Consider the following 15,712-nt stretch of genomic DNA (forward strand, 5'->3'; position numbering starts at 1 on the left):
TGGAAGATGTAAGTGGGTGATAGCACACAGGCTTAACATGTACAGGGCCTTGGCTTAAACCCCCAGCATTGCAAAATAGACAAGAAAGCTAATGAACCTTTCACAATAAGATGCATGAATTTAAAAAAAAAAATGGTCTAAAATTAAGCCAAAGGTGCATTCTTCAGATTATCAAAATCGATCCCCACGCAGGTGTGTACAGGAAGGCGATTTGCGGACTCACCAGATCCCTGTGAATATAGCAGCTCCTTTCCAGGTACGCCATCCCTTCACATACGTCTTGGCACACGCTCAAGAGCAGCGCCTTCTGAAGCTGGCCTTTCCTCTCCCTGAGATAGTCAAGCAGGCAGCCGTTCTCCATGAACTCCGTCACTATGTACAGGGGCTTCTGCTGTATACACACCCCGTAAAGTTGAACTAGCCTCGAATGTGACAGTTTCCTGTCGAAGAAAAAAACCACACACACACACACACACACACCAGTGAACTGGATTGCTCTTGAATTTTAAAATAGTAAGTTATCATTTTCATATTTGAGATAAGATAGATACGCATCAATCCGACCACCGGGACCACATAGCATTTTCTTTCGACTTTATGCACTGAAAACAGGGCCTCAGGACTCTGAGCTTCCAAAGTCATCAGTATAGAATAGTGCATGCCCTGTATCTGTCTGACTTGCAGCCATCTCTTTTCTTCTTCCTGTCCTGTCAGCTTTAGCATCCTCATTATGGATTTCCCCAGTGCAGGTCTTAAGAGTTCCTGCCCTTTGGATCCCAGTCGTACTAACCACAACCTTTAGATGGAAAATTCCAGGCAAGCAGCAGGGAGGGCAGAACAGACTGGTGGCCATGAGGAAGAAAACAGAATTCTAAAGAGTAAAGGGATTTCAAAGTAAACGTTTAGAGGTAGCTGGAGACTAAAAATGATTCACCAGCTACCCTGTATCACTACAGATACCCTGTAGTGTATTTGGTAATCACACAGAGTTTAAGTTTCCTATTAAAATATACTCTTAATTTAAAAGAATATTTATTTAGTTTTATTTTCTATGCATAGGTATTTTTGTCTGTGCATAAGTCTGTGCACCGTGTGCAAGCAACAGTACGGAGGCCAGAAGAGGGCTTCTGATGTTGAACTGTAATTACAGATACTTGTTAACCACCATATAAGTACTGGGATTCAACCTGGGTGCTCTGCAAAAGTAACTAATGCCCATAACAGCTGAGCAATCTCTCCTGCCCCAATACTTACTTACTTATCTATCTATCTATCTATCTATCTATCTATCTATCTATCTATCTATCTATTTATTTATTTATTTATTTGGCAATCCAGGCTTCAACATCCCCCCACCACCAACTATATCATTCATGAAAAAAAACTTCAAATTCATGTTTTATAATTTTAAAAGATTTTAAAAGCAGTTGTGTTGGTCAGAAATGCTGTGAAAAGTACCTTAGTTCTTTGTATCACCCATAAAGGTAAAGTGAGAAGGAGAGACAGAGACAGACGGGGGGGGGGGGGGGGGGAGAGAGAAAGAGACACAGAGACACAGAGAGAGTGAGAGGGAGGAAGAGAATAAGAATTTGTTTCGTGTGTGTGTGTGTGTGTGTGTGTGTGTGTGTGTGTGTGTGTGGGGGGGGGGGGGGGGGGGGGGGGGGGTGTATACATTCAACATTTTTTGATTTATCTTTCAAGCCTGTAAGTGTACTTCCAGTTCAGGAATGCAGTTTGCATGTGTGCAAAATAATGTCAGGACAGCAAATCTCAGAATGAAACATTTTCAAGCCATAAGAAACCCGAGACTATATAACTTCATGGAAATATTCCTGTGATGTTACTTTCTCTACACACGGATCAGTCCCTGGTTAGACATTCCACAACTCACTATAGGACCACTGGTAGATGGATTTGATTCTTTTAAAGTTTTTTCAAAAGTTTTTTTAGCCTTCTTGCAAAGTTCCTCAGCTCCTGTGTCTTCCCTTGAAAGAGCATCCCGAGACACGGGAGCTCAGGACATCTCCTGATATCCTTTTCCAACTCTTCTCTTCCGTCGCTAACAGAATCAAGTTTCATGGTTCTCAATATCATCTCTGGGGAACCATTCTCAAATTCGTGCCCTCTACCCTGACCTCTCTCCAACTCTAGCCTCACACATTTACCTGACTACTTTGTCATCTTTAATTCTTCTAATAGGCTTCTCCAATTCAACACCACCACAGGCACGCACGCACGCATGCATGCACTGCACGCACGAATCCACCCACGCACGCACGAATCCACGCACGCACGAATCCACCCACGCACCTGGCTCTCCCTGCACAACTTTTAGCCCGCTAGAGAAAATTCTCTTCCTAGCAATTACTAACTGTTTTGTAACCCTGTGGAGGGGCTCGTGACTCTTACAAATTCCTGGACTGCTGTATCATGTTAAGTTGTATTAGCTTTACAAGTCTTATGAGCAGCGGGGAACATTCCGGTCTCAAGAACATAGTTTTATTAGCTACAAATGCAAATATATCTACCAGTTGTCCTGCAGTGAGTCATGACACGTCTCTAATATGTGTGTAGAGAAAGTACCATGACAGGAAGCAGGAACACACATTTCTACCCACACACGTCTCTGCCTGTGAGAAGTTTTTCTCCTGTTCACTCAACTGTTCATCCTCAGAAAGTCTGATTCCTGAGTTCCCAACCAAGGTTGTCTCATTCAAGAAGCCCCTTATCTAACATTTATTCAGCACCTACCACTGAGCTGAGCATAATATACTTTCCTTGTCATTCTCATTGACCATTTCATTAACTCACACCGCGATCTAATGTCAGAAGTACCCGTAGTTTCCAATTGTATAGATGAGGACTCTATAGACTTGAGGATGACATAGTTCATGCTTGTCACACAGAGGTTAAGTAATTTGCCAGGGTTACGCAATGGCTTGGACAAAGTCGTGACCCAGGTGCAGGTCTGTCTGATTCTAAAGTCCAGGTTCTGTCTGAGACTCTGAGGGGCGGGGCCATGAGTACGTGGGGCAGGACCTCGCACTTACATCATCACCTTGGCTTCCTCAATGAAGTCTTCTTCAGACATGGAACCTTCATTGATGGCCTTGATGGCGACCGGGATATGTGCTCTCCATTCTCCTAAGTGGACAACCCCAAACTGACCACTTCCGATCTCCTTGACAAAAGCCAACTCTGACGGATCTATCTCCCACTTTTCTAGAAAGGCAAAGGACTCGTGTTAAAAAGTGAAGGAAGGATGGTTAAAGGACAGAAAGAGAGAGCAAAAGATTTCAGAATTATCCAGTCCTATCTCCTTGTTTTATATAGATGTTAAAGGTATACAGGTAAGGATCTATAACAATATATAATCCAAGACGTCAAGGGTTAAAAGAATTGCCTGCTTGGAAACAAGAATATATAACACTGAGACCATCAAAACATAATATTAAACATATCCATGTACTTTTCTAAACAAAACTAGTGGTGGGACCTAAAGCATAGATGTCCCCAGCCTGGATTTGTTATAGTGCTAAGAGTGGGGCATTTCATTTTCCTGGGGTACTTCCTCTTGCTGTTTCAGTTTCTCCTACTGTTCTCATTCCACTGCTAAAACACCCTTCCTGCCTTGCGTAGCCTCTCCTTAGGGATGGGTCTAATCATCTACTATGTAGATGTATAAGTCCATTACCAGGCTGTTAACCAACATATATCCAAACATGTGTTTAAGGTGAAATTTGTATTGTTGTATATTTCTCATTTCTCATAAGCAAGACAGGAAGGGGGAGAAAAAGGACTGTTTATAAAATAATACCCTTGAAACTATGGAAGCTTAACTTTTTTAGCACCTAACTTTCCCTACAGCAACACCGCCATCTGCTGGAACTTTAGGATAATGCACTTAGCAGGATTATTAAGGACGATAAGTAGTCCCCAACTCAGGAGTGAAATGCTGTTGTAAAGGTGACAGGAGAAAAGGATTTATGACCTTGACAATGGCACAGAATTTCTTGATAGAATATTATCACAGGAAAATATTCATAAATTACAAGTCTTAATTTTGTCTGCTTATCTGGAGAGATGACCCTGTGGTTGAGAGCGCTTGCTGCTCCCGCAGAAGACCAGGGTTCAGTCTCCAGCACCCACAAGCTGGCTCAAAACCATTCTGAGCTCCATCTCAAGGAAACCCAACTCTGTCCCTCTTCTGGCTTCGGCAGGCCTCAAGCACTCATGAAGTACTGCTACACACGTGTAGACAAAACACTCATACACATAAAATAAAGACAGATCTTTAAAAGAAAATGCAAAGAATAAATCAACCAGAAAAAAATGTATAATCTAATTTTAAGGGTAAAGATGATGAGAATTTGATCATAAAACAGAATATCTAAATGACCGCTACACCTATTAAACCGTGGCCAAAATAACTCATCGCAAGGGATCAAAATTAAACCATAAACCAATACCGCCAAACACTTAACAAAATGGCTAAAGGGAATTTTTACCAAGGGTGAAACTATAGGCCTGGTATTCCTATACATTGTTGATAGGAGTGGAATTTGGTATAGATTCTTTGGAAAATTGATTCTGCCTAGGAAATCTCAAACATTGTGACTAGCCTTTGATGAGACAAAACTACTCTAAACTATACTTACAGCAGGGCCTAACTGAACATTTATCATCTAAACATAAATGAGAGCGTTCATAACAATAGTACTTGTAAGAGCTAAGCCTGAGGACAACCCTAATAGCTGTGTAAAGAAGATAGCAATCCTGACAGCGTAGCCCTCTGACCCAGGGAAAATGAGCTGGCCACACCCAACACAGTAGATGAAATTCAAAGTGGTGAGAACAGGAAGAGGCCAGACAGAGTGTGTAGTTTCTCATTCGATTACCTAAAGTGCTCAGAACTTGGCAAAACAAAACAAAAAAACAACAAAAACAAAACAATCAAAAAAAAAACCACTATGCAATAGGTGTGGCTTATGTGATATTTTGTTCAAAAAAGTTGACCTTATCCTGAGAAAGTAAAGAGCATAATTGCCAACTGCTTTGCTAAATACATACGATCTTACATATAGGAGTGATAGATGTACCCATAGCACCCTAAAGTCATGCTTCCAACATTCTTAAACTAAGACCCTGAATCATAGTCATTTTTATGCAATATAATTCTCACTGTTCCTTGTTTTTTTTTTTCCAGTATAATCTGAGTCCTGCTAATGAGAGGAATTCAAGGAAACAGCATTTTCTACAAGTCAGAAAACAAGATTTCCCTGGTTGACATTTAGTCTCACAGACGTGTAAATGTCACCCCTGCTAGAAAGTGATTTGAATCTGAGGGTAGCGATTCTGTGTGAACAAAGGTGAAGTGGAGCCATTCAACAGCTCTTTTCTCATGGAAAGCCGTCATTTCCCAGCAACCCTTGTAATCAGAAAACCACAGCCTCAACATCCAGAGAATAGTAGTTATTTATCAAAATGGGAGGATGACAGGTCCTCTTAAGGCACGGTGAAATGCGAAGCTAAACCAGAACATTGCTACTGACTTCACGTTGCCCTGGGAGATGGGTTATTTCAACATCTCCAGCAAGAGATTTACATTTTTAAAGGAAACATATGCAGATAGACATTTCAAACGAACTGAGAATTTAAGGAATCTTCGGGGTGGTTCCTGGATGGATGGATGGATGGATGGATGGATGGATGGATGGATGGATGGATTCCCTCAGCACATGTGTGTACTTTACCATAGCTAAAACCAGATGTGGCTGGTAAACAGCTGCCCAGGAGCCCAATGGGATAGCGGAGACGAGATATGAGACCTAAGGAAAAAGAAAAATGAGCACATCAAAGCTAGTTATTAGTTACGGTAGGAAGAAGTGGGTACACTGGAAGGTAGCACTTGCCTTTAAATAATTAGGTATAACAATTCGGTGAGTCATTATAATTCTCTATTCTCCACCTAAAAGCATCTTCCTAATAGATACTCACTGTACACAAAGTTCTCTTACAGCATCTCAGTGTGCACAGATGAATTATTATCACTTTGGCAAAAAAAAAAAAAACTTGGCAAAGCTTTCTTTGAATATTTTGGAAGTATGTATGTAGTACATACATTGTACAAAAAATATAAATGTTTTAATATAACTTTTTCCTATCAAGCATGTAGGTTATACATACTGAGGACTATAAATAGACCCCAAAATATTTCTGCGATTTTGCTGTTATAAAATATACTATATTTTCTTGAACATATGTTTGTATTAGTCTCCCAAAGTTTCCTCTTACAAAATGGAATACTTGATCAAATTATTTGCGAAAGCGTTAACCATCAAATTGAACACCCTTTGAAAATAGATTTTTGTGGGATTCTTTTGTTCTGTTTTGGTTTCGTTCTGTTTTGTTTGACAGTATCATAGTCGAATGAATAAGACTTCATATGATTGGGTCAACATGAAAAGGATTCTAGACAACCGATTTAATTTTATCAATAAACATCCATTATTTATTTCCTCAGTCGCTACTAACTGAAAGTCTGTTCGCATCATGCTCTATGTTGATGTTAGGAGACAGCGGTGAAGGAGATGCTGATGGCCTCTGCTCTCAAGGGCCCTACTTTCTAGGGGAATGGGAAATAAGCCAGTGTGTGCACACACAAGAAAACGTCGACGATGGTAAGCCAGGAAAAGTGGATAAATGTAGTTATCAGAGAATGAGTGATCTAGGAAGGCCTTTCAGACACGATTATCATAGGTATGAAGACAGTGACTGACAAGGAGCCACCCACAAAAATCTGTTGGGAAAGCCCAGGCAGGTGAATAGTGCATGCAAAGACTGGGAGGCAGAGACAAGTCTAGCCAGTGGGGAAAACAGGCGGGATTAAGACCTAATGCACAGGATTCTCTTCTAGGTGAATCCCAAAGACCTCAGCTGATCCAAACACAGTGACTTCTGAGATGGTGGCTCCCTCTGCAGGAAGCTCTCCCTCCGTAAGAAATACAAGATGAGACAGCTCTCGCATGTAAAAAGGAATATTGTGTGAAGACACACACAGCCTAGCCGGGACACAGACAAAGAACGCCTAGCACCTGTGTGTCTTCTGGGAGGAATGGCATCTGCCAAAAAGGAGAAACGACAAAGGTCGTTCTAGGCATGAGAGAGTAGAGAGGCTTGAACCATGAATCAGCGGGTAGGAAGAGGCAAGAAATCATCATCAAGAAGGGTGTATTCTCTGCGTTCGAGGCCAGCCTGGTCTACAAAGTGAGTTCCAGAACAGCCAGGGCTATACAGAGAAACCCCGTCTCGAAAATCAGGAAAAAAAAAAAAAAGGTGTATTCTTCTGGTTGTGATGGGTCTTGTAAGCTGTGTCAGAAGGCACTGCATTTTACAGCAAAGTGGGGGAGAAAGAGATGGAGCGAAGGAGACTAGGGGGAGGGTCAGTCTCAAACAAGAAAGTGAAATCTTCATATCGCCATTTTTGTTAGCTCACTGGTAGATTTGTTAGCATAGAGGTAGATTGAAGGAAAGTGAGCTTTGGAGACAATGAGAATGTTAACCAACTGCTAGAGATTGTCCGTGGGACTTATGATTAATTAGGGCAGCCCTGATACTAGGGGGAAACAGGGATCCGGAGGAACATATTTAGGATATGAAATTGATTGCTTTTGTAATTGATCAAGAGTATTTATGCAGTCAACAGTTTATCGTTCCTACCTCTTGATGTTGGCACATCCTGGTCTTTCACTGTTTTGTAACCCCACCACATAAATTCTCTTTCTTAAATATTTTCTTTAAAGGAAAGAAACAGGACGAAATGTAGGGAAAGCAAACTCAGAACTGGCCTGCTGATGTGGGCTTTGTTTCTCCAGCCCAATCCCTGACCCACCAGCCCTCTTCCCTGCACTTCTCCCTAACCAGGCCTCGGCTGATCCTTGGAAATCTGAATGGATTCACCCCATATGTGTACACAGATGTCCTGTTCTGGGTGTACAGAACCAGTGTCAGAGAAAAGGCGATTTGGTTTGGTTTTGTTTGGGTCAATACACAACTTTTCACGAATGAAATCTTCAAAAGAAAGTTACAGTGGGGTGGTGCCAAGTTCTGTGATGCTAAGGGAAAGACACCTCCTCCCCAGCTCCAACTGTCCTGGAACAGACCAGGTACAGGTTGAAGACCAGAGGTGTGTCATTGTGGTAGAAATTTCTGAGACTCCCTTGTCTTTCCGCAAATGATAGGTTTGTATAAAGAGAGATGAGCGAATGATAGTCAAGGAGAAGGTTCAATAGTCTGGAGTATTTACGCCCAAGTGTAAGAGCAAAACCCTGGGTTCTGTATAACTTTTGTGCTTTCTCAAAACAAGAAAGAATAGAGGATGAGGCGCTTAGAGATAATTTCCTGTTGTAATTAGCTAAACCAAAGAACAGATTTTGGGGAGCAAAGGAAAACAGCCTTGCCATTTATAGAGATTTGAAACTGTATTTCACTTGTCCCTCTGTAAACTTCCAGAATAAATATATAACTAAGTCCCCTTGGCAACCTCTGTCATCTACCATCTTTAATCTGGTAGAAATCAAAAACTGCAACTCAAGTCTTGTTCCTTGACTGGGGGCAGGGCCGGGAGGAGAGATATCAATGAAAACAACCATTGCCCAAGAGAGATTGTATTTCAAGCCCTGGGTGTCTAGGGCTGTTTGCTGCTGTTGGCTATCTGAGACCATGCATACCTTCCCAGTCAAGGGACTGATCCCAGCCCTTCCCACCAGACCTCACTCCACACTTACCAGCTGCATTGTACTGGTGATACTGGATCAGCTCGGGGACTGAGGGGAAGAGGTGTCTTTCGGTGATGTACCACTGTCCTGAGTCATTCTTTTTTATCTGGTAATGTTTTATTGAAGACTGTGTATGCCTAGGATCAATACAATGTCAGTTACTAGAGAAGCAAAGGACGGGCTTTAGAATGAAGTCGGTGTGTCAAGCAGCGGGACCCCGATGTTCAGGTTCTCCTCCTGGCAACACTACATGCTGATGAGAGAAAGGATGGATGGGCTGGACAAACACCTGATCACCCCTCAGTTGTCTTACTGGTACCTCATATTCAACATAAGTTTAGGAGACAAGCCTCGTGCCCAATAAAGCAATTCTCATGGAGAAGAACACATAAATATTTACTGAATGTTAAACACTGACGAAACGAATGAGAAATCTCATTGTGAAGGCATTGGAAGGCTGAGATGAAGACGGCAAAGTCCACATCCAGAGCACTGCTGAGCAGGTAATGGCTTTGGGCAGCCAGGGCTTCATTATGAGACTGCAGACAAACTGAGGTATTCTCTCCTCAGCCCCTTCCCTCACTACGGGAGGAACAGGACACTCCAGAGATGCTGCCTCCCAGGTACCTCTAGCTTTATCACAAATACCTATAGCCATAGAACAGCCCAGACTGATAGGCATAGGAAGCTTGTGGCGCTCAGGAGCCCTTGTGTAGGCCAAGCCCACAGGGGACTGGGGTGTCTGAGGGCCATGCCAACAGTGACAGCCATGACTAATCTACCTTGACGGAGAGGATTCCTTGGTAAAAGGAAGAGAGGAAAGCTTTGAAATATATGTATCAGGTTACATGGCATGGAGTAGATTATGAGAGACACAATGTGACCCGGGTAGTTGTCCCAGTTTCTAGACTAGCAGTCTCCTCCCTAGGGGCGAGCCCTTTCTCATAGTCTCTATGTGATGGCATCACTACCAATTAAAACTGTCTCAAGGATTAGTTCTAAAGCAAGATCACCTGTGCTTACTTACCTTCGAGCTCTTGTAAACACAGAGATTGTGTAAGACCCCAAGTGTCTCGAATCTCTCACGATAAAGGCACCTTCTTTAGCCTGCACGAATAACATTTATCCATTATACGAGTCTATTCCTTCTTAGAAATGGAAGCTGAGATCTTACTGATGAAAAACAAACCTAGATAGATTTGTTATAAGTAGCTTCTATAAATAAGTGAGCAACTCCTGTACTCTTAGGATTGGAGAATGAGACTGCTTTCACGAGTGCCCTGCCTTTTCTCTCTCACAGATTTATAAATAGTGTGCCCAGGAGAAGGCGGGTTGGATGAGAAGTGCATCGTCGTGAGCATTTTCATCCGTTATCCTTGATTTATTGTTTTCAGGGAAAGTTCTGAATCTGACCGCCTTTTACCCAGCGTTTAGTGGTTTTTGTTGTTGATTAGGATAACAGATGAAAATCGCTGATCCTTAGGAAAACGTCTGAGACAGACAAGGCTGTATGTCAGAAGACGGGGGTGAAGGATGCAGGGAGAAATGTTTCTGGAAAGGTAGAGAGTAGGACGAGAGGTCAGAGTTCATGAGGAAGGATACATGTCGGGACTCTGGTGGGAGCTGCAAACAGGTGTAGGATGTGGGCGAGATGAAGGGAGGAATGGCTATGCTATCCCAAGGATGGGATGCACTTCCCATGCTCCATTAAGAACTAGGTCCCACCGGGCGGTGGTGGCGCACACCTATAATCCCAGCACTTGGGAGGCAGAGGCAGGCGGATTTCTGAGTTCGAGGCCAGCCTGGTCTAGAGTGAGTTCCAGGACATCCAGGGCTATACAGAGAAACCCTGTCCCAAAAAACAAAAAGCAAAACAAAACAAAAAAACAACAACAACAACAACAAAAGAACTAGGTCCCTGTGAACAGTCTTTGAAGAAACTCCAAGAAAGCTGTAAATTGCTTTCCGATCATCATTTTGACAGTTAGGCTGCGTTGTTTGTTATTACACCGCTTTGCTGCTTTATCAGGTATGTTTACTTATGTTCCTGAAGGCAGAACAGCAGTAGGAGCTCTCGTACAAACCCACAGAGCAGTGGTTCTCAGTCTTCCTGATGCTGTGACTCTTTAGTACCATGTCCCGTGACCCTCATGTCATGGTAGCCCCAACCATAGAATTATTTCATTGCTACTTCATAACTGTACATTTGCTTCTGTTATGAATCATAGTGTAACTATCTGACGTGCAGGATACCTGACGTGTGACCCCACACACAGGGGTCACAACCACACTGCCATAGAAGGCTCTGCTTAGAAAGTACTACAGCACTCAGGCTGCGTGTGTCACCCCTCACAGTGCACTTAAGATACTAAATGCAGTCTCCTCCCATACTTACACAAAGACATTAGGGTCAATCCCCAATTGAAGTCTCTCAGAGGCATTGCAAACAACAAAATCCAGCCTTTGTTGAATTCTTATGATGCACAAGCAATGCATTAAGTGTAACTGGCCAAAGTGTCACAAGAGAAGTTGCATGTGTGCTTTATGTGCCTGTTATGGTAGGTGTGCAAATCAACATAGAGAATATGCGCACAACAAAATTATGGGCTGACTGGTCTCTGCTTCTAGAAGGAATACCACCAAGTACTGAATGAGAAACCCCTAACAAGCCTCCAAGGACAGTACCCCCAGCATCTCCAGATTTTACATTTTCATTTATCTAACTCAAGGAAACTAAAATATAAATGGAATGGAGGGACGACTTAGTGGTCAAGAATACTTGTTGCTCCTCCAGAGGACCAGAGCTCAGTTCCCAGTACCCACTTTGGGTGGCTCACAACCACCTGTAACTCCAGGTCCACTAGAAAAGACACATTCCTCTGGCCTTCTCAGACACTTATCATATACTCTCTCTCTCTCTCTCTCTCTCTCTCTCTCTCTCTCTCACACACACACACACACACACACACAGGCACACACACATGCACGCGTACACACACACATGTATATATATATACACAGGTTAAAAAGACATAACTACAATTACAATATCTAAAATAATAAGGAAAGATCCTGCAGGAGAGCCTCTGCTGTGTAGCTCAAACAGCGCTCAGAAATAAACCTGTGCTCTTATTATTTACATGAGTGCTGTGCTGAGAATCAGCGAAGGGAAGATTGTTTGTGGGTGCGCATGTCAATAGGACATTGTCTTGATTTCCTTGATGGTGTGGGCAGCACCGTGCCCTGGGCAGGAGGTTCTGGGCTGTATAAGAAAACCAGATAAACAGAGCCCTGCAAATAAGCCAGCAAGCAACATTTCTCCATGGTGTCGACTTCAAGTTCCTGTTTGACTGCAGCTTGTAAACTGAAATAAAAACCTTTCTTGCCCAGGTTGTGTTTAGCCAGAGTATTTTGTCATAGCAGCAGAAAGGAAAACAGAGCAATCAATAAACTAAAATAAATGCACACGTAAATATTTAAAACATAAGCATATCTAACTCCAGAAGTCAGAATGGTGTCTCAGGGTTGTTATTCTTGTCATGAAACATGATGGCCAAAAGTAACTTGGGAGGGGAAGGGTTTTATCCAGAGTCATAGTCCATTGAGGGAAACAAGGCAGAAACTCAAATTGTGTGGGAACCTGGAGCTGATGTAGAGGCCACGGAGCGGGTGCTGCTTCCTGGCTTGCTCCTCATGCCTTGCTCAGCCTACTTTCTTATAGAACTCAGGACCACCAGCCCAGGAGTGGCATCACCCACAATGAGGTGGGCCCTCTCCCATCAATTGCTAATTAAGAAAATGTCCTTCTGAGTTGCCTAAATCGAAATCTCATGGGGCATTTTCTTAATTGAAACTCCGTCCTTTCGGATGAGCTTGTGTCAAGTTGACATAAAACTAGCCAGCACACCAGGTGAAGTTTAAGAAGAAAACCGGTAAATATCAAAGCAGAAGATAATAAATTATAAAGATGAAAATGTGATACAACCAGTAATTACATTCAAAATCTGGTTGTTTAAGGAAAATTACAGATTAGCTAATTAACCTAGTCAAAAACTAATTGTGAAAATTATCAAAAATTATGTCACACGATGGTAAGTCAATGATCTGTAAAAAATATATAAATAAATAAATAAATCTTGATTTGCCTGTAACAAATTGTAAAACTTGAATGCAAGAGATAGTTAACAAAACAGTTTTTCAGGATTGAATCCAATTAAGCTAAAAATCTTAATGGATCATGGGTAGAACCGTGGGCACAGTCCTTAAAACACAGCATTAGAAAACTCCATATTCACATACTGGAAAACACGAAACTTGAAAGGAAAAACTCGTATACAGATTGACCTATTCCAGAGCAAGGGAGCCAAAGATAAACTACAAATCATATGTGAGTAAGGTCACTTTGGTGTCAGTAGCCAACCCTGCCCAGGCTACACAAAAGAAAGGCCCCTGAGCGGTCTCATTTCATAACACCTATTAAAGAAAGTGTTAATAAATTGAATTTAGTAGCATCAAAGCCCACATGTACCACAGCACATTGATTTATAGCGCCTAAATATTTTTCCCTCGTGTAATCTCTACATTGAGCACAACCACAGGAAGGCTTGTTTTCAATGTGTTGTGGTGATCCTGAGAGTGAGGAAAGTCAACCACACCAGAGAAAGCCTCCATATTTAAAGTAGTTTATGAACACACACACACACACACACACACACCTTGTGTTGTTCCTGATCTTAGTGGACATGTTTTGAGCTTTTCTCCATTTAGTCTGATGGTACTCATAGGTTTGTCATATACAGGCTGCCAATTGAAGACAAGTTGAAAGTAAAGATGTAATCCAAAATAAACATGTCTTTTTTTATCATTATGAATGTGGCAACTCCTGAGTACCGAAGAGGAAGGTACTTGGTAAATAAGTAAACCTCCCTCCACACTCATTGCAACAGGAAACCTTTAGAATGAGCCAAAGCTACAAGTTCACCAAATAAAACCACTAGACTCATCCAGAAGCATGGGGAGTTTTTCTTGGAGTGGAGAAGGCAGTTCTATCTTGATATAATCTATCAACCTTTACAAAAATGTGTCTGATGAATTCAAACATGCAAAATTCAAATACCTTGTTCATGCCAGAAAACCACTGAACAATCAGAAACATATAAGAAATATAGTCACCTGCCACCAGGGTTGGTTTCCTTAAGTTAAAGCTACATAGATTCAATAGATTCTGGGAAAGGAATCAAAAACCTAGTAGAAAACCATGCAGAGAGTATGAACAGACGATTACAACAAAGAAAATCAAACACATAAAATGTAATGTATGAAAAACAGCTTAACATCCCTAGGCTAAGAGACTGCAAATCAAATTCTCAGTAAGATGAGGTGTCAGGGAAGGATCCAGATGTTGCTGCCTAGAAAGGCTGTGAGAAACAGATGCTCCTGTATTTTCCCCGTGGATATCTAGACTCATGTGACTCCTCACCTCTCCTACAGAGGGCGCGTCAAGGTCTACGGAGGGTCAGAAATGCATATTCCCTTCGGCCCTGGATTTCCACTTTGGAGACTTAGTCTCCAAAAAAAAGACTCATATAAATAGAAAAAAAAAAAAAAGATGTGTGGGAGGAGAGAGTGGAAGGCAGCATTGTTTAATAGAAAGGAGATTACATCTCACTTAATTTATATAATGAACCATTGACTTATAAATTGTATATATCTAAACTAGGGGACGATCCACAGATATAAAGCGAATGAAATACACGCTTGTGTACCGATGTGCGGGAAGACTCAGTAGGAAGGACAAAGGGGCTGTGTGGAAGAGTATACATAAGGGGCTGGGGAGATGGCTCAGTGGGTGTAGTGCTTACCGTTTAAGCATAAGAATCCAAGTTCGGATCCCCAGTACCTGTATAAATTCTGGTCACATGTGGCAGCCTGCCTGTGATGCCAACTCTTGGGAGACAGAAGCAGGGAATTCCTGAAACAGTCTGGCTCGCTTGACTAGACAAATCAGCAAGCTCTGGGCTCAAGTGAGGGGCTCTACCTTAACATATAACAGAGAGAGCAAGCAAAGATGATTCTAGATACCATTTTCTGGCCTCCACTCACATGCAGACAGACAGACGGACACACACACACACACACATGTACACACATGTACACACCTTCTCTTGTTCCTGATCTTAGTGGACATGTTTTGAGTGTTTGTTCATAAGTTTGTCATATGCAGCCTTTATTATGTTGAAATATGTTCCCTTTTTCCCAACTCCCAGCACTCTTATCATGAAAGGATGTTGGATTTTGTCAAAGGTGATGTGACAGGAAAAGAAAGGAATGTAGAGAAGATGCTTAAGAGGGGAGAGGGAGAGGATAGAAGAGAAAGGAATTTGAGAATTAGGGGGAAGAATGAATAACACTGAGAATATTTGAAAGAGCCACATAGAAACCTACTATTCTATAAACTTCCATGTATGCACATCTCTGTGTGTGTGTCTGTGTCGCTCTGTTTCTATCCCTCTGTCTCTTTGTCTCTGTCTCTATCTGTCTCTGTTTCTGTCTGTCTCTTTGTTTCTCTCTCTCTCTCTTTCTGTTAGCTTAAGTATAATTATCCTGCACAAGATAATGCTTTTCCCAGAAGCCATAGGTTGCCAATTAAAAGGCCCAGTTTCAAATATGTGATACCACCTCTTTACTAACTAAATTGTTAGCTAAAGGAGCCCCAGAGGACATCAAAACATTACAGGCTATTCCCATTGTTCCTGGGTACCCACCAGAACTTGATGGTAAAACCCTATTGTTGAAGACACCACACACTGATCACAGAACTCAGAGAGATCTAGCTGGTACTTATCTGAAGGCTTCCTCCATTCTGTGGGGCTTTCTTGGTACATGGGAAGTGGGATGTAGGTTCTGGGAAGCTAAAAATCAGTCATCTTACCAGC

The 15,712-nt window shown here is 42.1% G+C and overlaps 1 protein-coding gene across 4 annotated transcripts in view; it reads right to left on the reverse strand.

Annotated features, from left to right (window-relative positions):
• Txk (TXK tyrosine kinase) overlaps window positions 1-15,712 on the reverse strand; it is a 57,283-nt gene that overhangs the window by 11,352 nt on the left and 30,219 nt on the right. For all 4 annotated transcript variants that reach the window (XM_021161681.1, XM_021161680.1, XM_021161683.1 and 1 more), the window contains 5 exons: window positions 9,805-9,884; window positions 8,787-8,914; window positions 5,754-5,828; window positions 3,051-3,222; window positions 224-440 (listed from right to left, as the gene is read on the reverse strand). In XM_021161681.1, coding sequence (XP_021017340.1) covers window positions 224-440; window positions 3,051-3,222; window positions 5,754-5,828; window positions 8,787-8,914; window positions 9,805-9,884 — 672 coding nt within the window. The remainder of the gene's footprint in view (window positions 1-223; window positions 441-3,050; window positions 3,223-5,753; window positions 5,829-8,786; window positions 8,915-9,804; window positions 9,885-15,712) is intronic.

The sequence above is a fragment of the Mus caroli genome, chromosome 5, assembly GCF_900094665.2.
Source record: "Mus caroli chromosome 5, CAROLI_EIJ_v1.1, whole genome shotgun sequence".
Lineage (NCBI taxonomy): Eukaryota > Metazoa > Chordata > Mammalia > Rodentia > Muridae > Mus > Mus caroli.